This window comes from Muntiacus reevesi, chromosome 9 (genome assembly GCF_963930625.1).
Source record: "Muntiacus reevesi chromosome 9, mMunRee1.1, whole genome shotgun sequence".
Classification (NCBI taxonomy): domain Eukaryota; kingdom Metazoa; phylum Chordata; class Mammalia; order Artiodactyla; family Cervidae; genus Muntiacus; species Muntiacus reevesi.
In genome coordinates, this window is record NC_089257.1 from 81,519,265 (window position 1) to 81,540,340 (window position 21,076).

The following is a 21,076-nucleotide window of genomic DNA, read 5'->3' on the forward strand; positions in this document are numbered from 1 at the left end:
CATTTCTGATTAATAGCAAGGTGAGGGAGGACCACTGGAGATTTGAACATGAAAGACAAAAGGGCACAGAGAGGTTATCAGTCCAGGGGTAAATGTGAAACACTCAAGTTAGATTTCTCCTGTCTCCCTAATCCCTATCATGCTATGTGCCAGTCAAAAATCATGAAGCATGTTCCAAGTCCAACGTTGAGCATGTGCTCTGCACTATAGCATTTAATTCTTATATCAATTCTGTAAAGCAGGAAGGTTTAGTCTCATCTTACAGATGAGAAAACAAAATAGGAGAGTCTTAAAAACTTGCATAAAGTTACCTAGACAGTAAGTGGCAGACCTGGAATTCTAATCTTAAGCCCAAAATGATGATTCCCAAGTTATCTTCTCTTGTGTTGTTGGAAGAGGGTGTTTGCTATGACCAGTGCGTTCTCTTGGCAAAGCTCTATTAGCCTTTGTCCTGCTTACTCCAAGGCCAAATTTGCCTGTTACTCCAGGTATTTCTTGACTTCCTACTTTCACATTCCAGTCCCCTATAATGAAAAGGACATCTGTTTTGGGTGTTGGTTCTAAAAGGTCTTATAAGTCTTCATAGAACCATTCAACTTCAGCTTCTTTAGCATTACTGCTCGGGGCATAGACTTGGATTATTGTGATGGTGAATGGTTTGCCTTGAAAATGAACAGAGATCAATCTGTCATTTTTGAGATTGCATCCAAGTACTGCATTTCAGACTCTTTTGTTGACTATGATGGCTACTCCATTTCTTTTAAGGGATTCCTACCTACAATAGTAGATATAATGGTCATCTGAGTTAAATTCACCCATTCCAGTCCATCTTAGTTTGCTGATTCCTAGAATGTCAACATTCACTCTTGCCGTCTCCTGTTTGACCACTTCCAACTTGCCTTGATTCATGGACCTAACATTCCAGGTTCCTATACAATCAATATGACTCTTTATAGCATCAAACCTTTCTTCTATCACCAGTCACATCCACAACTGGGTGTTGTGTTTTTGCTTTGGCTCCATCCCTTCATTCTTTCTAGAGTTATTTCTCCACTGATCTCCAGTAGCTTATTGAGCACCTACTGACCTGGGTAGCTCATCTAACCATTTCATCCTCTGCTGCCCCTTTTTCTTTTGTTTTCAATCTTTCCCAGCATCAGGGTCTTTTCCACTGAGTCAACTCTTTTTATCAGGTGGCCAAAGTATTGGAGCTTCGGCTACAGTATCAGCCTTTACAATGAATATTCATGGTTGATTTCCTTTAGGATTGACTGGTTTGATCTTCTTGCTATTCAAGGGACTCCCAAGAGTCTTCTCCAGCACTACAATTCAAAAGCATCTGTTCTTTGGCATGCATCCTTCTTTGTGGTCCAACTCTCACATCCATACATTACTACTGGAAAAACCACAGCTTTGAATATAAGGGCCTTTGTCAACAAAGTGATGTTTTTAATTTTTAATATAGTGTCTACATTTGTCATAGCTTTTCTTCCAAGGAGCAAGTGTCTTTTGATTTCATGGCTGCAGTCACCATCTGCAGTAATTTAGAAGCCCAGGAAAATAATATCTGTCACTGTTTCCACTTTTTCCCCATCTATTTGCTATGGAGTAATTGGACTGGATGCCATGATCTTAGCTTTTTGAATGTTGAGTGTTAAGCCAGCTTTTTAACTCTCCTCTTTCACTCTCACCAAGAAGCTCTTTAGTTCCTCTTCACTTTCTGCCATTAGAGTCATATCATCTGCATTCTGAGATTGTTGCTATTTCTCTCTGCAGTCTTGATTTCAGCTTGTGACTCATCCAGCCTGGCATTTTGCATGATATAAACTCTGCATAGAAGTTAAATTTATAAATTACATTTCTAGGCACTGTGATATATAATTTTGAAAACCTTAAAAAGTAAGTACTATTATTATCTCCACGAGGAAAGTGAAGGACAAAGAGGTTAAGAAGTATTTCAACCAACCAGCTAGAACGGGAACACTGTTATTAGGTTTTATGACCTTTCTTGGTCCCAGAAGAACACTTTATTACTACTTACATGTACCATTTTATCTACACTATTGATAGGAATAACAGCATTATTTGAACTCCTTAGGAAACACCACTGATTATTATTATTATTATTATTATTATTATTTTGGAAACTCTAACTCTTCTAATAGAGTGGGCTTAAGTGATAATCAGTTAACTGAAATACTTGTATGTTATATACTTCAATTCAGGTAGGAACTTTTGTTGTTGTTGCTTGATTTCTCTCCTGACCTCACCCACACCGTGTAAGTAACCTCTATTCCTTTCTTCCTTTCTTCTGCACATTTCTGTCCAAAGCAGTTGCTGGATTATACTCCTAATTTTGTGACTTCTCTCAGATCTCTAGCAAAGCTGTATTATTTAATGAGTCATGTAAACATCTACTATAGTAGATTTGGAAATTTTTCAGGGAAAAAAAAGAGAGAGATTGGTAGATGATTTCATCCTGTATTCTTTTATTAGTTGAATTTTAATTAAAGCATATTTTTAGTGTGACAGACTTTGTTCAGACTACTACACTTAGGAAGAGCTCTTTGAAGCGCAAACTTAACTTCCTGCATGCTTAAACTAAGGTAGTATAATATATTTCGGTTGCTCTGAGCACTTGCAACTGAATATATAAAATGAAAAGGGACAAAAGTCTACATTTTAATATGTCAGACATAGCACTAAAACAGCTAGGCATTAACAGATTGTTGGGAAAGTGTTTATCACATTATTCAGTCATGGAAGAGTAATGTTCAAAAAGAAAATCAGAAAAATCAGTGAAAGTGAAAGTGTTAGCCCCTCAGCAGTGTCTGCCTCTTTGTGACCCCATGGACCGTGGCCACCAGGCTCCTCAGTCCATGGGGTTCTCCAGGCAAGAATGCTGTAATGGGTTACCATGCCCTCCTCCAGGGAATCTTCCCAACCCAGGGATCTCCTGCAATGCAGTCAAATTCTTTAACATTTGAGTGACCAGGGAAGCCCAGAGTGAACCCATTAATCGTGCATGTAAGTTTAATTGTCTGAACTAATAATCTCATGGTATTTATCAGTAGCCAACTGGGGGAGAGAGGAATCTAGCTAGGTAAATCTAAATCAGAATTTGATTATATTTAAATATATTTGGCTTTAAGTAAATGTGTATTTCTCTGAACTCAATGAAAGCATTTATTACATGTTTGATCATATTAATTTTTTGCTTCTAACAAGAATTATGGCACTTTTACAACAGAAGGACTCTGAAAGATTAAGACATATCTCTACATATCATAAGCATGTTGTTTCATAAATAAAGGATATAATTAAAATCAGTGGACTCCAAAGTGTTGACTGCAGAGATAATAACTGTGTGCCATCAACTTGAAAAAGAAATGAATGAGCATGGGTTCCACTGATCATCTGCATGTAATTAGGAAATTTAAGCTGATTAGAATCAGAGTGCTCATTTCAAACACTGTGATCCTGACAGCAGCACACACTGCCTGAGTTATATCTATTAAAGCCTTAGATTTTCTTTGTGTTTGTTTTTCCAGTTTTATTGGGATATAATTGATATATAACACTATATTAAAAGTGAACACCATAATGATTTTATATATTTGTGTATTACAAGATGATTATCATAATAAATTTAGTTAATATTAATAACCTCACACAGTTGTTTTTCCTTATGATGAGAACTTTTCAGATATGCTCTCAGCAATATTCAAATATATGATAACAGTACTGTTAACTATAGTCACCATGTCTTCCCAGAACTCATTTATCTTGTATCCGGAAGTTTGTACCTTTGTACCACATTTGCCCATTTCCTCAACCCCTATCCTCACCTCTGGTGATCACCAATTCGTTCTCTGTTCCTACCAGTTCCATTCTTTTTAAGATTCCACGTGTAAGTGAGATCATATAATATTTGTCATTCCCTGTCCAGCTTATTTCACCTAATGCAATGCTTTCCATGTCCATCCATGTTATCTCAAATGGTCGGGTTACTTTCTTTGTATGGCTGAATAGCATTTCATCATAATATAATACACTATATATTTTTTTATCCATTCATCGATCAATGGACATTTAGGTTATTTCCCTGTCTTTTAAAGCCTCAAGTTTTCTGTTACCATTTCAGTTACTATATTCTGTTATGATTTCCTATCATATCTAGCAAGCCTGTTGTAGAAAGAACAGTTAGTGCTTATACACTAACTTATACACTTATACATAATTTAGAACATATACTTATACATAAACTATTAAAATGCAATGCTCTATAATGCCTCTTTTGTATCACTTGTTATACATTAAATGGCTTTTCTTGTGGCTCAGCTGGTAAAGAATCCACCTGCAATGTGGGAGACCTGGGTACAAGATCCCCGGGAGAAGGGAACAGCTACCCACTCCAGTATTCTGGCCTGGAGAAATCCATGGACTGTATAGTCTATGGGGTCACAAATAGTTGGACACGACTGAGTTGCTTTCACTTTAATTATACATTAGAATTGGATAAACTTACTTAACATGAAGCTGAATATGGATTTCTCTGGTAGCTGAGATGGTAAAGAATCCAACTACAATGTGGGAGACATGGCTTTGATCCCTGGGTTGGGAAGATGCCCTGGAGCGTGAATAGTTACCCACTCCAATATTCTTGCCTGGAGAATTCCATGGACAGAGGAGCCTGGCAGGCAAAGAGACAGACACTACTGAGTGACTTTCATTTTACTACCTTAAAAGAAACTGATAGCAGTAGGAAGACTTCAAAAAAAATTTTTATATGATAAAAGAAATTTTACAAAATCTAGGTCAATTATGGATAATTTGACAAAGAAGTTTCCCATACAAAAACAAATTAAATTTTGCTTTCTTGGTTCCTCAAAGTGGAAATTTTCACCACACTTTTCATTAGTTTCTTTTTATTTTTTACTCAAAAAGTTAAAATCTTTGAAAACTCTCAATATGTTTTCTAAAAAATAAAAACATTAATAGACTATGGGACAATACTACCAAAGCTCCAGAAGAAAGTTTTGACATCATATCATCACTTGTATTTCATTGAATTCATGCTTCTTTAATGAACTTCAAGAAATATTCACAAAAGAGCCTACAGCCTACTCTCAAACCCTAAGCTAGAGGTTCCAAGCATTCTCTTTTTAGATGATGTTTGAGGGCTTAATAAAACAGAAAAGGACTTTCAGTGCCTAGTCTTTCCACAGCATCCATGCTTATGGGGAGAGTATCTTCAAAGGAAAAATTTCAAGATCCTAAATTTAGGGTATAAACAAGTAATTCCAAAATAATAGATGAAGTAGGTAGCTCTGGTAGCTATTAGTTGAATATTATTTAGCTATTAATTGTCAGAAATGAATGTGAAACATATTTGTGTGTGGATGACTTTTTATTTTTTATAAACAAATGGCACTAAGAGACGCCTTCGTGGCACAATATCAACAAATTAACTTGTTTATGCAGTTTATTTGACCATGCATTGATAGTCACAGTATTTAGAACTCTGACATTGGCCCCTGGTGTATATTTGGAATTGTGTATCCCTGCCCTTTCACACATACAGTTAAACCAGTTCTCCTCTTGTGTGCCTTAACCATACCATACACCAGAAAAAAAAAGAATTTTGAATTAGTGCTGCATAACAGTGATTTGGAGACCTGGTATCACAGCACACTGCCATGTCAGAAGTTGTTACATGCAGCAATAACTTTTGACTTTTAGTAAAAAACTCAAGTCATCTGCCTGTTCTTCATATAAATCAGGATGTTTTCATTGCTATTGCTCTAACGCCATCAGTTTTCTTAGTTGAATCACTTCTAATTTCCTGACTGAGAGACAAAGGGGTATCCAGTTCCATATAATTCTGAGGGAGTACATGAGAATGAACTCCACATGTGAATAATTATTGACATGTATGTAACTGTGAAAGAAGAAAGATTGGTCACTGCTTCTGTATCTATCCTTCTACATGAACAAGACAAGAACTGACATTCATGGAGAACATGGCCTAGGAAATAAAATTGGGATCCTGGTGACTAAAGGTCACTTAATTCAACAGACGCAATGATAGTGCTCTTTCCCACCTCCATGGTCCAGGGAGAATAGTTTTTCCTTTCTAGTAGTATACAAATTCTGCATCAGTTTTTCTAAATGTATATGAAATGTTGTGTGAATATCTGCCAGTAATTAAAAGCCTTTCATCCAAGTAGGGAATATATGAAAGTTAATTTATTGTTTATGAGTATATCAAGATCATTTAAAAACTATATGCTGAGATATAAAGGTAACACTGAAGTGTAAAATTGCTAATGCAGGCTCACAGCCTGGAAAAGGCTTTCTTTTAATAGTTTTCTTCATTTAACAGTTATTCCTTTGAAAATATTCCCTTTCAACTACAAACATATTTTGTGGCTTGGTGCAGTGAAGGGGAAATTTATTTCTTTGGCACATTTATTCTTTTAATAATTACACATTTGTAAAAGTTTCACCAAGTATCTATATATTTTTCAGTTTGCAGAGAGACTCATTCTTGATAGGTTTTTTTAAAATTTTTTTTATTTCTTGCCATCATTTAAATAGGTTCTCACTCCATGGAGCTATTGCTAAGATTTCTTTATAAGGACCTGCTATATAGCACAGGTGCTCTACTCATTACTCTGTAATGGGAAAAGAATCATAAAAAGACTGGATATGTGTTTATGTAAAACAGATTCACTTTGCAATACACCTGAAACTGACAGAATATTGTAAATAAACTACATGTGCTCAGTCACTCAGTCGTATCCAACTCTTTGCGACCCCATAGATTGTAGTCTGCCAGGTTCCTCTGTCCATGGAATTTTCCAGGCAAGAATATTGGAGTGGGTTGCCATGCCCTCCTCCAGGGGATCTTCCCATCCCAGAGTTCAAACCCAGATCTCCCCTCCCATAAAAATATTAAAGAAGAGAAGGAATTACATTTACCCCTCAAAATAAACTATAATTGCCATTTTCCATGAAAAAAAAAAAAGAAGAAGAAGAAGAAAGATTAGTTTTTGGCTGGTGGAGAGAATTCTTTAAACTGGAGCTCCCTGGGAGTTCTAGTAAAGCCCTAAGGCTAATGTCTACTGTGGAGTTTCCAGGGGCCCTGCAAGCCCTGGATCACAGAAGATTCACATGATTAGAAAGGAAAAAAGTGTGCAGCATGAAGCTTAAGTAGTCATTAGTAGATGTCCTTGACTATAGTGTTAATTATGATTTGGACCTTATAAACCACAGAACATTTACAAGAGAATAATTAGTTTGGAGATGCAGCATATGGCCATGAAAAATGTATGCCAAACTCTCCCACAGAGATTTAAAAGCAGTGTATCCATCACAAGCATTTTGTTTTAATATTGAATAAGACCATCCTGACTTCAAACAAATATTGATCTGTTTATTTGGAAATGTTACCCAACCAGGTAGAATTATGATGAATTCTTATGGTAGGGACACTTAAAGTCTGCATTGTCCTCACTCATGGCCCATTTTTAACCACAGTTCCAAAGACAGCACCTACCAATGTAAGTGGAAGAAGTGGAAGAAGGCACGAGTTGGTCATCGCCTGGGAGGTAAGAAAGCCCACTCAGATGTCAGGACATGTTGATTCCTTAGAATATAAAGCTACACATAGGGTATGAGTAACTGGTACAGAGTAACTGTAATTTTTGTTTGAGATTACAAATGAGATTGCAAAACACCTTGAGCATATATTACTCACATGAGTATTTCCAACGTGAACCTTTCATACCAAGTCTAAAGTCCCATCCTGTCATATGGGCTCTCTTAGAATAAAGTTTGAATAATTAAAACATGTCCTCTCTCAAATTAGTTCACAGGTTTGTTTGGCTTAGTTTAATGTTTGATTACTTCACAGTTGACATTTTGTGGGCTAAAATCACTGAGGGTTTTCTGGAGTAGAGCCTGGGTTATCTCATTTATCCCATACAATAATTCTACTAGTGGTGATAATTTTCCTTGCTTTCTAAATGATGAAACCGATACACAGTTTGAGTACTTTCCTGAGAAACAGTAGAATTGGGATTTTTATAGCAAAATCCTTGTTCTTTCGTATCCCTCACCATCTGACCTCCAAAATTCCTTCTGTCAATGTAAAAGAGTTGGGGAGGGGGGAAGCCTGTGATAGGTACATTTATTTTACATAAAGCTACTTTCCTTCTCTGATGTTAACTTACTCTATTAACAAATATAGCTTTGTAGATCATAGATCAATGCCTTAGAAAGTGGAGATGGAAGTGCCTATTGGAGAAAGCTGAACTGATCCCTGACCAACTCAAAGAACAATGAAAGAGTATACCAAAATATAGAGAAAAACACAGCCTCTGACCTGTTCCTCTGTTCAATCTCTTCTTCAATAAAACTTTATGTCTTGTTTTTTATTTCTGCGGAGGTATTAACTTCCCAATTCCTGACCTTCACTGAGATCATATCTCTCGAAATGGAATTGCCTTCCCTGTCAGTTTTGTGTCTTACTCAGCCTGGGCTACTGTAACAAAAATGCTGTGGACTGGGTGGCTTGGAAGCAACAGAAATTTATTTCTCACAGTTTTGGATGCTGGAAGCCCAGTTCTAGAAGGCACGGGGGAGTTCAGGTCTAGTGAGGGCCTACTTTCTGGTGTGTACAGCACCATCTTCTCACTGTGTCCTTGTCTGGCAGAGAGGCAGAAGAACTCTCTAGACTCTCTATTATTAGGGCACTAATCTGACTCATGAGTACTCCATCCTGATAACCAAATCACCCGCCAAAAATCCATCTCCTAATGCAACCACATGGGGTTGGGGGAGGGGAGTGGTTAGGAATTATCACATAAATTGGTGGGGTAGGGGAGAGGATATAAACATTTAGCATATAGTACTTTGATATGATAAGCTTTGTCTCTTTTCCTCCATTCAACACATAGTTTTTCCTCAAATCAAAAATTTTTTTTAAAAACTACCAAACATTTGTGTGTGTTAAATTGCTTGAATCATGTCCAACTCTTTGCAACCCTATGGACAGTAGCTTTCCAGGCTCCTCTGTCCATGGGACTCTACAGGCAAGAATAATAGAATGGGTAACCATGCCCTCCTCCGGGAGGTCTTCCCAACCCAGGGATCAAACCTTCAGCTCTTGAGACTCCTACATTGCCAGCAGATTCTTTACTGCTAAGCCACCATCTATTGGATATCAATTTGTCAAACAATGTCCTAGGCAATGGCTGGTAACTGCTCCATTGACTAACTAGTTAATCTCAATTACCATTTTCTATGGTATGCAATTGATGCCCATTTAACAAATTTAAATGTGGGAATTCTCTGGCAGTCCAGCAGTTAGGGCTCCATTCTTCCACTGCAGAGGATATGGGTTGGGGAACTATGATTCGGTATATGATGCCATGTGACCAAAAAAATAAAAATTAAAGAATTTAAATATAAGGCATATAGTACAAGCTTCTTGAGCATATACTGTATTCTAATTATTCTAATTTTTCACATTAGTAAAGCACAAAAGTATTTAAGAAAAACACTAAAGAAAGAAAAACAATAAAGGTCTTACATTAATTTCTCCAAAATTTTCTGAGCAAAGACCTCTGCAGAGCATTACCAGGGACAAGATTTTCCCAATCACCAGACCATGTGACAGTTTTCACCAACATGTTAAATTCTAGTGTGGAATCCAAGGACCTTTGTTTCATATACATGACTAATTGGAGTAAATTTGTCTCACTTCAGGAGTTTTCAGTACTCTTGATAATTTTCTTAAATATCAACTGATACCATTTAATTTTTTATCCTTTACCTTTAAAGCCTTTTAAATTTCCAACAACTGCCAAGTGATTATGTTATGTTGGCTTTCAATGTACTAGAAAGTTTGGAGAATCTCTTTTGTTCTAGTTATCTATAATATAAAAATTTAAAAATTGGAATAAATAGGTTTTTTTAACCAGTTATATTGCTGATAATTAATTGCATTTTTCTTCTCTAGCCAGTATCTGAAGAGTTTCAGAATGGGGAAGGCTTTGGCTATATTGTGGCTTTCAGGCCCAATGGAACACGTGGCTGGAAGGAAAAAATGGTGACATCCTCTGAAGCTTCAAAATTCATCTATCGAGATGAAAGTGTCCCTCCTCTTACTCCCTTTGAAGTGAAGGTTGGAGTTTATAACAATAAAGGGGATGGACCCTTCAGTCAAATTGTTGTCATATGTTCAGCTGAAGGAGGTCAGTTTTATCATCCTTATTTTCATTTAACATTTTAATATTTTACTTTGGCAACTGAATGTGACATTATTGTATTATTAGAAAATACAGATTACCAAAAGAGAAAATAAAAAAACCCATAAAACAAAACTTACCCATAGATCCACTAAACTTTTTAGATATATTTTTCCAAAATTTTTCCAAAAAAGTTTTATTGACAAAAATTGATCATTCCATATATTAATACTTTGCTTTATGTTTTTCGTGCCCCACTGATATATGGTAAACATCTTTCCATGATAATAACAATATCAGTAATGCCTTGTATGTAGTCTATTCTGTGAATGTATGGACATTTAACCATTTTTCTTTGGTTTGAAATTTAGATCATTTTCCATTTTAACTGACAAAAATTTAAATTTATATCAAGTGAATTTAAATAAATACTCCAATAAATATTTGTTACTAACATCATACATAAAACATTGTACGATAAAGAAGTATCAGACAGGATTTTTTGTTGAAAGCTTTTCACACATGGTATCATTAAATCCTCACAACAATCTTGATTAACAAGCATTATAATCCCCAATGTAAGGAAAGAGAAATTGAAGCTCAGAAAAATTAAGGAACTTCCTGAAAAAATTGCATAGTTTGTAATTGAGAATTAAACCCATTGCTGCCAATCATTAAATCCTTGGTTTGTCTATAGCAAACTGCCATCACATGCAAAACCTTGTTCAATCTCGACATAAAACTGCTGCTAAGTCACTTCAGTCATATAAAACTACTGGGTAGTGAAACTGATAAACATCTTTTACTATTGTGATTATATAGCTATTATTCACTTAATACCATTGTATCATGATTAGTCAACAGAAAATGATAGAATTCTGTATCATTAAAACTACCATTTAACAGGAAAAAACTACCAGATTGGCAGGACCTGAGCAGTAAACCCATTTTATAGACTGTAAGACATTGCGTTTACTTGCAGGGCCAACTGAAATTCTGTGCTTGAATTGAAGAAACACTATGACGTTATTCATGGTTATAGTCAATAGTTAGTAGTGGTAGAGTGCCACCTCAGCTTTCTACATCAAAATCTTTGGTTTGTTCAGGTTTAATACAAAAATGCATTTTCTGAGAGGAAGCTAGACAGAACACCACAAAGTCTTTCTTCAAGCGCAGAATTTCAGTTGGCCCTGAAAATAAATACAATACCTTACAGTCCCTAAACTTGACAGCCAACTGAACTAATGTCCCACCAGAGACAGCACAGATTTGACCTTCCAAATAATTACTGCTTATATAAGCTGACCCTTTTATTCCTTTGTGTCCACATGTGTGACTTGAATAGATCAAGAGGATCATTAGTCTTTTTTGATACTGTGCATTCATGGGGGTAAATAAATAACTTCTTTTGAATATTGAAATGCAAGGGTAGTGTCTGATTTATGTAAGATATAGTTTTTCAGTACCAGCTCCTTTGTATTTTGTGACATAGAGGCAAATTTTGAAGCAGAAGTAGAAAATTTACCCTAGTATAAGAATGACCAAGGAAGTGAAGAGTCAGTTAACACCAAACAACTACAAGTGTCCTGATGAGATATTCATGCACTTATTGTTTCATCACTAAGTTCTGTCCAACTCTGTGTGACTCCAGGGACTGTAGCCTACTAGACTCCTCTGTCCATGAGATTTCCCAGGCAAGAATACTGGAGTGGGTTGCCATTTTCTTTTCCAGGGGATCTTCCTGACCTGGGAATCGAACCTGCATCTCCTTCATTGGCAGATGGATCCTTTACCTTTGAGCCACTGGGGAAGTCCATTCATGCACTTAGCATCTCAAATTTGTAATGTGTTTTCGGATAGTATAGCCAGTCTCCATATTACCTATATTAACTCTTACAATTAAATGTGAGGTAGGAATCTCAAGTTGCAATTTACTGTTAGGAAACTGAGGCTCAGAGGCTAAGTAACATGCTAAATTCAACCCAGCTCGGGACAATAGTTGTAACTTTTGTAACCCTAGTAACTGTAGTTACTTAAGTAACTCAGTAAGTTACTTACTCAGTAAGTGACAGGATTGGGGTTTGAACCCAGGTCTGTATGACTCCAAAACTAATGTGTTTAGTCACTACCCTGTATCATCTTATCAGGAATGTTTTTAATAATATTTTGCTACTGTTTTATGCTATTGTATGTAATATTTTGTATCATTTGTTATGCACATGGCCCAAAAGGTCACATGAGATGAACTGTAGAGGTTTGCGAACATGATTTGCATGGTAACACCAGTGCTGCCTTTGAGAAATCCAAATTTATACATTCCTTGTCAACATTTGCTTTGAAATTGTAGTAGCCACCATTGGTTGTTTGCCCTGTTTCCTTATATTTGAAACGGTTTGCCTTTAGAGATTCCTCTTTCTAGTTAGATAGAAAATATGCACATTTTCAAAGATACTGAAGCTGTTGCTGTAACATACTTCATAGTAACACTTCATTTATTTTGGCTGACTGAAATATGAAAGATATAAAGAAAATTAAATCTGGATAGGGTCTGCCTTTGTTCCGAAAACAAAATTAAAACATATATTTAGCATTTGCTCATGAATTAAATTTACCAACTTGGAACTTCACGTGTAAATTTTAATAGAGTTTTAGCACCGTTACATTGTGTCAACCAGGAAAAGCAGGATAATGGAAGGAAGAGAGAGTATTTGCCTAGAGTGGGCAAAGCTTCAGATGGAAGCTCACACTAACTTGAAAGCCTTTGGCAGTTTTTTTCACCTCTCTGAGCCTTGCTTCCTTCCACTTTAGAAGTGGAAATCTATAATATTGCTGGGAGCCATTACAAATCTAAGGCTGAAATTCTGTTATTCTATTTTCTGAAAAATTCTTTTACATTTTAGTTGTCGCAGAATAGGCAGTAATAATAGATTAACTTTTGTTCTGGAATAAAATCAGGGAAGGGACTTGCCTGGTGGTCCAGTGGCTAAAGCTCCAAGCTCCCAATGCAGGAGTCCTGGCTTCAATCCCTCGTCAAGCAGCTAGATCCCATGTGTTGCAACTAAGACCCAGCGAAGTCTAATGAGTGATCTTGGGCTTCCCAGCTGGCACAGTGGTAAAGAATCTGCCTGCCAAAGCAGGAGAAGCAAGAGACATGGGTTTGATCCCTGGGTCCATAAGATCCCCTGAAGTAGGAAATGGCAGCTCACTCCAGTCTTCTGGCCTGGAGAATCCCAGGGACAGAGGAACCTGACTGACTATAGTCCGTGTGGGAGCAAAGAGTCAGACATGATTGAGCACACACACACACAGGGAAATCAACATCCTTTTTAGTCACTTGGCAAACTACTGGAAACGGAGTGAATGTTTTCAAGATTGGACAATTTTAAAGAGTCAAGGGCTGTAATAAACTAGTAAAACTAGAGTGTAGTGGTCATGCCAGAGCAGATTCCTCTTGTCCATGTCCGTGGATGTTCACAGTGAGCCCTTGGCATCATGCTCTTGCCCAAAGCCCAGATATCTCATGGAGACTGTACTTCTCCATAAGACCAATTCTGTTTCTTTGTTCTTCCATTAACCTAGTCCACCTGTTTATCACCTCAAAAGCCCTCTTTATTCTTAAGTAAAGTGAAGAACAAGAGCAGGTGACTGGTTTTCAGTCCCCTATTTCTGGGTATAGTTGCTTCCCTTCATTCATGACGCAGCTACTCATCCAGGGTACCACGAAGAAGGTATCGCCTTTTCAGAGCTGACACCAAGCCCCGAAGAGAAAGGTGCCAGGTGCCGTATCAAACGCAGCCACCAGATTTCATGTTGATGGAGGGAAGCACAGATCAGAAGGACTGCAAGGCACTCCTGACAGTACTAGCTCTCAACCCCGTTCCCCTGGCACATCGACGACGGATGGCATTCACATCCGGAGCACACTTCCATAAGTGCTTGTGTGCATGTGTCATGCCCTTAGGCTTTTTCCTTTCCTCTCAAGAAACCTATTGGAATGAGTGAGGCATGCATTATTGAAGGCAAAACACTGAATGTGATCTGTTATAGAAGGAATCATCTTTTATACACATAGATACTTAGTAAATCACTTGGGAAATGACTCTCACCACTCGAAGGTTGACTATTGCCCTAAAGTACTGTCAGAAATTACTGGGCTTCCCTAGTGACTCAGAAGGTAAAGAGCCCACCTGCAATGCAGGAGATCTCGGTTTGACCCCTGGGTAGGGGGGATCCCCTGGAGAAGGGAATGGCAACCCACTCCAGTATTCTGGCCTGGAGAATTCCATGGACAGAGGAGCCTGGTGGGCTACAGTCTACGGAGTCACAAAGAATTGGACACAGCTGAGTGACTAACACTTTCACTGTCAGAAAACCTCCAGATGTTTGTTGTTGTTTCTTTTCCCCTGTTATCACCCTTGAGACGCTGAAATCTTTCAAGGTTTACACAGTGGAAGTAACCCTGAATGACTCTTTCAGTGATAGGCAGCATCTGATTTAAGGCCAGAGGAAAGAGGTTTGCCTGCTAGGACTTCCATGCATAGTGGACATGTACCATTATCTATATCTTTTGAACCAAGCAAAAGTTATGTGGACTCCAACCCTGATTTGACTTCAGGTCTCAGGGTATGGTATAATCCAAGTGTCCCCCACCTCCGGGATCTAATCCCTGATGATTTGAGATGGAGCGGATGTAATAGTAATAAAAGAAATAAAGTGCACAATAAAGATAAGGTATTTGAATCATCCTAAAACCATTCCCGACCCTGTCCTTGAGAAAACTGTCTTCCATAAAATGGGTCCCTGCTGCCAAAAATGTGGGGGACTACACCATGCAATACTCTCATATTAGAAGCAATCCTATTTTTTAAAAAAATAATAGCAAAGTTCCAACATAACTGACTTTAAAGTGCATAGTACAAATGATAAAAGCAAATTTTTTCCAACATGAAAAATCAAATCAGTCTTAATTTCCCCATCTTTAGAAATACCTTTTAATTAAAGTTATATCTGTTTTCCACTTATTTCTTGTTACTACAGTTTTGGAAAGAAACTGAGAATTCAATACATCCAATAGAAAATTAGAGGGAACTTTAATATAGATTAATTGTAGGTTGAAAGCTTTATTTATACATAATGTGCGTTAGCCTTTTCTAGTTTTTTTTTGGGGGGGGTGTCTTTTTCCTTATATGGAAAATATGTGTGGCTTTTACTTTTTATTAAAGTCAGAAGCCTCTTCTTGCTTCCAGAAAATGATATGCAATTATCCTCTTGCAAATTGAGCTACCACAGCTCAAATTAAAACCTGACTTTCATGGGGTGTATTCTGCAGATCAGTCCTGAGCTGAAACTGAGCTCAGTGGGATTTATGTGAACTTGAAAATTAATAAATTGGCATATTAGTTGTAAAATACAAGGAATAATTTCCTGACTTTGCCAGATGATCCATTTGGATTAGTGCCTATAAAAGTTCAACTACAGCTGTCTTCACTGAATTTTTAAATAATGAAGCCATAGCCCTTCTCCCAAGGAGTTTATTAAGCTGTCCTTTGATTAATGGTATTGCCCACTCCTCCTGGGAAGTCAAATGTATAATCAATATTACAAGCCCATCCCCCCATATTACTTGGAGAACTCAAGCTGATAGGTCACTTAACACAAATGTATCATCTAAATTCATGAACATGGCAATGCTGTACAATATTTTTAATATAATTCAGTTCAGTTCAGTTCAGTTGCTTAGTTGTGTCCAACTCTTTGCGACCCGATAGACTGCAGCACGCCAGGCTTTCCTGTCCATCACCAACTCCTGGAGCTTACTCAAACTCATGTCCATAAAGTTGGTGATGCATCTTTCCCAGCATCAGGGGCTTTTCCAGTGAGTCAGCTCTTCACATCAGGTGGCCAAAGTACCATAGCTTCAGCTTCAACATCAGTCCTTCTAATGAATATTCAGGACCGATTTCCTTTAGGATGGGGTGGTTGGATCTCCTTGCAGTCCAAGGGACTCTCAAGAGTCTTCTCCAACACCACAGTTCAAAAGCATCAATTCTTCGGCACTCAACTTTCTTTATAGTCCAACTCTCACATCCATACATGACTGCTGGAAAAACCATAGCTTTGACTAGATGGATCTCTAGTCAGCCTGTCTACTTTATATCCCAAGACTGGAGTGAAGGAGCCAGCCATGGTCTAATTAATATCATCATAAGTGAAAAAAAAAAATCTTTAAAAATCTTTGAATTTTTAGACACAATGTTAGTATAATCTCAGAAATAAGTCCATAAATTTTAATCAAATTTTTCCAGGTATAGCAGACAGAAGTAAGAGTGGTGAGAAACATCCTGGCATTTACAGATCAGGAGAGTTTCAGAGATGCCTGAATATAAGATCTATGAGGAGCAGTGTAGCCATGATGCAAAATTATTAAAAAAAAAAAAAAAAAATCCAGGAAATAGGAATAAAAGGAGTTGATAGTAAATCTGTAGCAAGCTTAAGTAGGAGAGGATGGGGTTTCAGGTGGGATTCCTGATGACTCAGTGGTAAAGAATCTGCCTGCCAATGCAGGAGACACAGGAGACCTCGGTTTGATCCCTGGGTCAGGAAGATCTCCTGGAGGAGACCTTGGCATGGCTGCCCATTCCAATATTCTTGCCTGGAGAATCTCATAGACAGAGGTGCCTGGTAGGCTACAATCCACAGGGATGCAAGCAGTCCAACACGCTTGACGCAACTGAACACAAGCCCAGGGCTTCCAGTAGTTCCTGGCAAGACTGAGAGAGGCCAAGGGAGGGTTCTGATATCAGTATTCCTGAGATAAGTTAGGCGTGGAGGGCTAGGAGAAGAAAACACGGCAGGAAAAAGCAGTGTAAACCCAGAGTGTACACATAGATGTGTGCACAGAAGCAAAACAGAGCAATGGTCAGAGCCCAACTGACTGCCTTGCTCAATTCCTCTCTCCGCCTCTAGCAGCTATGCAACTTTGGGCAAGCTGCTTAACCTCCTGCTCCCGGATTTCCTCATCTGAAAAATGGTGGTCCTGATAGTAGGTGTGTTGAGAGGATGCATTAATACATTTAAAGAATTTTAAATAAGGCTTGGCATATATCAAATCTTCAATCAGTGGCAGTTATTATTATTACCTTTGGTTATTCCCCCCTCCTCATCTATTTTGCTTGTTATTTTTTGTTTCTTTCATTCTTATTCTATCCATTCATCTGTCAGTTACTTGGAAACAACTGTGCAGCAAGAGAGTGAACTATATATTCTCCTGTAAAAATCTCTTCCACCCCCCCCCCCCCCAAATTACCCTAAGAGAGAGAGAATGAGCCAGTTGCCTCCCTGGTGCAATGTAAAAACAACAAAAGAGAGAGCACTTGAGATCTTAGTTCTACTTGGAACTCTTTCAGATCTAGAAGAAGAGTTTAGATAAATTAACCAGGTTCTATGCCACTTTTTGCATTTGCAAAATGAAAGCATGAATTTAAAACACAGATTCATAACTCAAAACCTAAAGAGATCAGGTAAGAAATATAAATAAGTGAAGTAGTCCCAGAAGTGAGGCCATAAGGAGTGGTGGAGAATATGGCAAACTAAAAGAGCATGCCCTAACTAATGGGACAAATTGATAGCTCTCATCTACCAATATCCAAAGAGTCAGACTTGGTATCACCCGTTTTTCCCAATATAAGCCACAAATTCTTATTTTAAATGAATTGTTGGTATCAATCAATTTAATACATTACTTGGGCAAACAAAATATGGCTGAAGATACTTTGGTCATCCATATGTGAACATAAATCCCAAGGGACTTTCTAAAATTCTTCCTGGTTGTGACTCTTCATAATTCAAATACAATGGGACGCCCAAACAGGACATCTAGTTTCAATCCAAAGCAAACATCCTATGATCTAGTCAGCTACTTTTTAAATTTTTAGTTTAATTGGAGAATAATTGTTTTACACTGTTCTGCTGATTTCTGCCATACAGCATGCATAAGCTACAAGTACACACATATCCCCTGCTTTTGAGCCTCCCTCCCACCCCCCCATCTTACTCCTATAGATTGTCACAGAGTACCAGTCTGAGCTCCCAGTGTTATATGGCAACTTCCCACTATCTGATGGAGGGTAATATGTGTCTTTCAATGCTACTGTCTCAATCAGTCCCACCTTCTCCTTTCCCCACTGTGTTCACAAGTTCATTCTCTACATCTGTGTCTCTAGTCCTGCCCTGCAAATAGGTTCGTCAGTACCATTGTTCTAGATTCCACATATATGTGTTAATATATGATATTTGTTTTTCTCTTTCTGACATACTTCACTCTGTACAACAGGGTCTAAGTTCATCCACCTCAACTGAGTTGACTGAAATTCATTCTTTTTTATGGCTTAGTAATATTCCATTGTATATATGTATCACAACTTCCTTATCCATTCATCTTGTCTGCAGACAAACTTTTTGATACACATGAAAATGTTCACCGACTAATAAATGGTGCATATTGAAACTTTTGGAAGTAAATTGAATGAGGTCACCTTTTGATCGAGAAGGCAATGGCAAACCACTCCAGTACTCTTGCCTGGAAAATCCCATGGACAGAGGAGCCTGGTAGGCTGTCACAAAGAGTCAGACATGACTGAGCAACTTCACTTCACTTTTCACTTTCATGCATTGGAGAAGGAAATGGCAATCAACTCCAGTGTTCTTGCCTGGGGAATCTCAGGGACAGTGGAGCCTGGTGGGCTGATGTCTCTGGGGTCACACAGAGTCGGACATGACTGAAGTGACTTAGCAGCAGCAAGAGCAGCACCTTTTTACATGCTTAAATTTTCAATGCAGGTCAGCATGGTTATGTTTGATACTGGCCAGAATACTGGAGTGGGTGGGTAGCCGTTCCCTTCTCCAGGGGATCAAACCCAGGTATCCCACATTGCAGGTGGATTCTTTACCAGTCGAGCCACAACAGAAGTCCAACAATACTGGAGTGGTTGGCCTATCCCTTCTCCAGTGGATCTTCTGAACCCAGGAATAGAACCAGGGTCTCCTGCATTATAAGAGCTATCAGAGAAACCCCAATGTTTGATATTATTTATATCTAGAAAGTGAAACAAATAAAAATTTACTGTTCAATTCTTGTTTCATTGACCCTCATTTACTTAGCTGTGACCATTGATCAAAGTGACTTTCTAATATTGCATGATATTTAGCCCCTGTGAGTGCAACTGTGGAATGCCTTTTAATATCTGACACTGATTCAAAAACCTTAGAGCTTTTAAACAGAAATTAGGGAGATAGTTTGGGAAATAATTTTCTGAATATTTTTCTTTATTTCTTACTTTTTTAAAACTTCCATCATTCTGCTTAAAAAGTACTTAAACTGTGTAGTGCTACAGAAAGCTGAGAGAGAAATTCCTTTCTCTAAAGGTAGAGATAGAAATCCAACCACATATTTTGTGCTTCTGAAATTATTTATCTCCTTGCAATCTTCTTTGGCAAAGATATAATTACCTTAATAAAAAAAAAAGTTGAAAAAGGCATTTGGCACACAAATCTCTGCAGTGCATTCACTGAAAAGATAAGCAAAACTCCTTCTAAATAACAAATGATATTTAAAGAGTGGCTTTCTTTGAAATAAATCATATCCTAAATCTGGGAGATCAGATTATACACACTTAAGAACATGAGCATTTCCTTTCATTTACTTACAAAATCAAGAATCTTAGCTCCTATTAAATAGCGATGAAAAAATTGTTGCAAGTTTGCTGATCAGAATTCTAGGATAGAATAAAATTAGAAGCTTTTCACATTTTTTTTTTAATGGTAGATGCACAAATAACAGGCATTTGGAAAGTGGGGTATAGGAAACCACTGAGCAAAACAAAATAAAATAAAGGAGATTTAAAGGACAGAATGAGAAATTGCAAATTATACCATGGCAGAAACTAATGTCAGCTTCTGTGTAAAGATTAATGTGAATTTATCAAAGTACTTTGTATTAATGCAAATATGGTATGTAATTTTAATGAAAGCTTGACCAAAAGAAAAACCATTGCTTAGTACAAACTTTGAAAAAGTCTTTTGTGGACTTCTTTCATAGTGACAAGGGCAGATGTTTTTTGCTTTTATTTTTTCAATTAATAATATGTGAAGGCTCTCAAGGTAGGCATGTGGCCATTTTCCATCAGAAAATGAAATATTCTCAGCAAATGGCTATAATTCCTTTTATATGTCTAAAATATAAATATCTTATTTAGAAATCTGCCTTTGCCATCTGGTTGACTGAATCTAAATAGATTCATCTGAAGTCTTAACAATGATAAGCTTCATCTGAAATCTTGGCAGTGATATGGGGTTAGAATCAAAGTCTCTACAATTTTCATGGGGTAGGAGTTTTTGACATCTACTGTGTACAGATTGGTTGAACTAATGTATGGCCTTTATTCTGCCATTTCATTTAACGTGTGTTTGTGACACAGTATTTATGATTCAGCAATGTCAAAGCTGGAAATATTTTGTTCCTCACAAACAGTACAACCTCAAATAAAGTGCACCTCTTGATGGATGCCAGTCAGACATGATGTGTTTGGGGAAAAAAAGCAAAATCTAAAACAGTGCAGAAGGTCACTGAGCATAGACACGAATGAAAATTTGGTTTTGAGCAACAGCACCGAGACCTTCAGGGACTTTCCTTTTCAGCCCATACCAGTCTTAAAAGTCAATGCATGCCTTTTAAATATCATGATTCATAACACATTCTTTACACAATCATGGAAATGTGGCTTTGTGGTTGGAACAGCAACAAAAGAAATCAAATGAAACTT

General features: G+C 37.5%; 1 protein-coding gene across 1 annotated transcript in view; it reads left to right on the forward strand.

Annotated features, from left to right (window-relative positions):
* CNTN5 (contactin 5) overlaps nucleotides 1–21,076 on the forward strand; it is a 1,527,443-nt gene that overhangs the window by 1,456,942 nt on the left and 49,425 nt on the right. Inside the window, exons 19-20 of the mRNA XM_065944251.1 lie at nucleotides 7,543–7,613; nucleotides 10,028–10,262. Coding sequence (XP_065800323.1) covers nucleotides 7,543–7,613; nucleotides 10,028–10,262 — 306 coding nt within the window. The remainder of the gene's footprint in view (nucleotides 1–7,542; nucleotides 7,614–10,027; nucleotides 10,263–21,076) is intronic.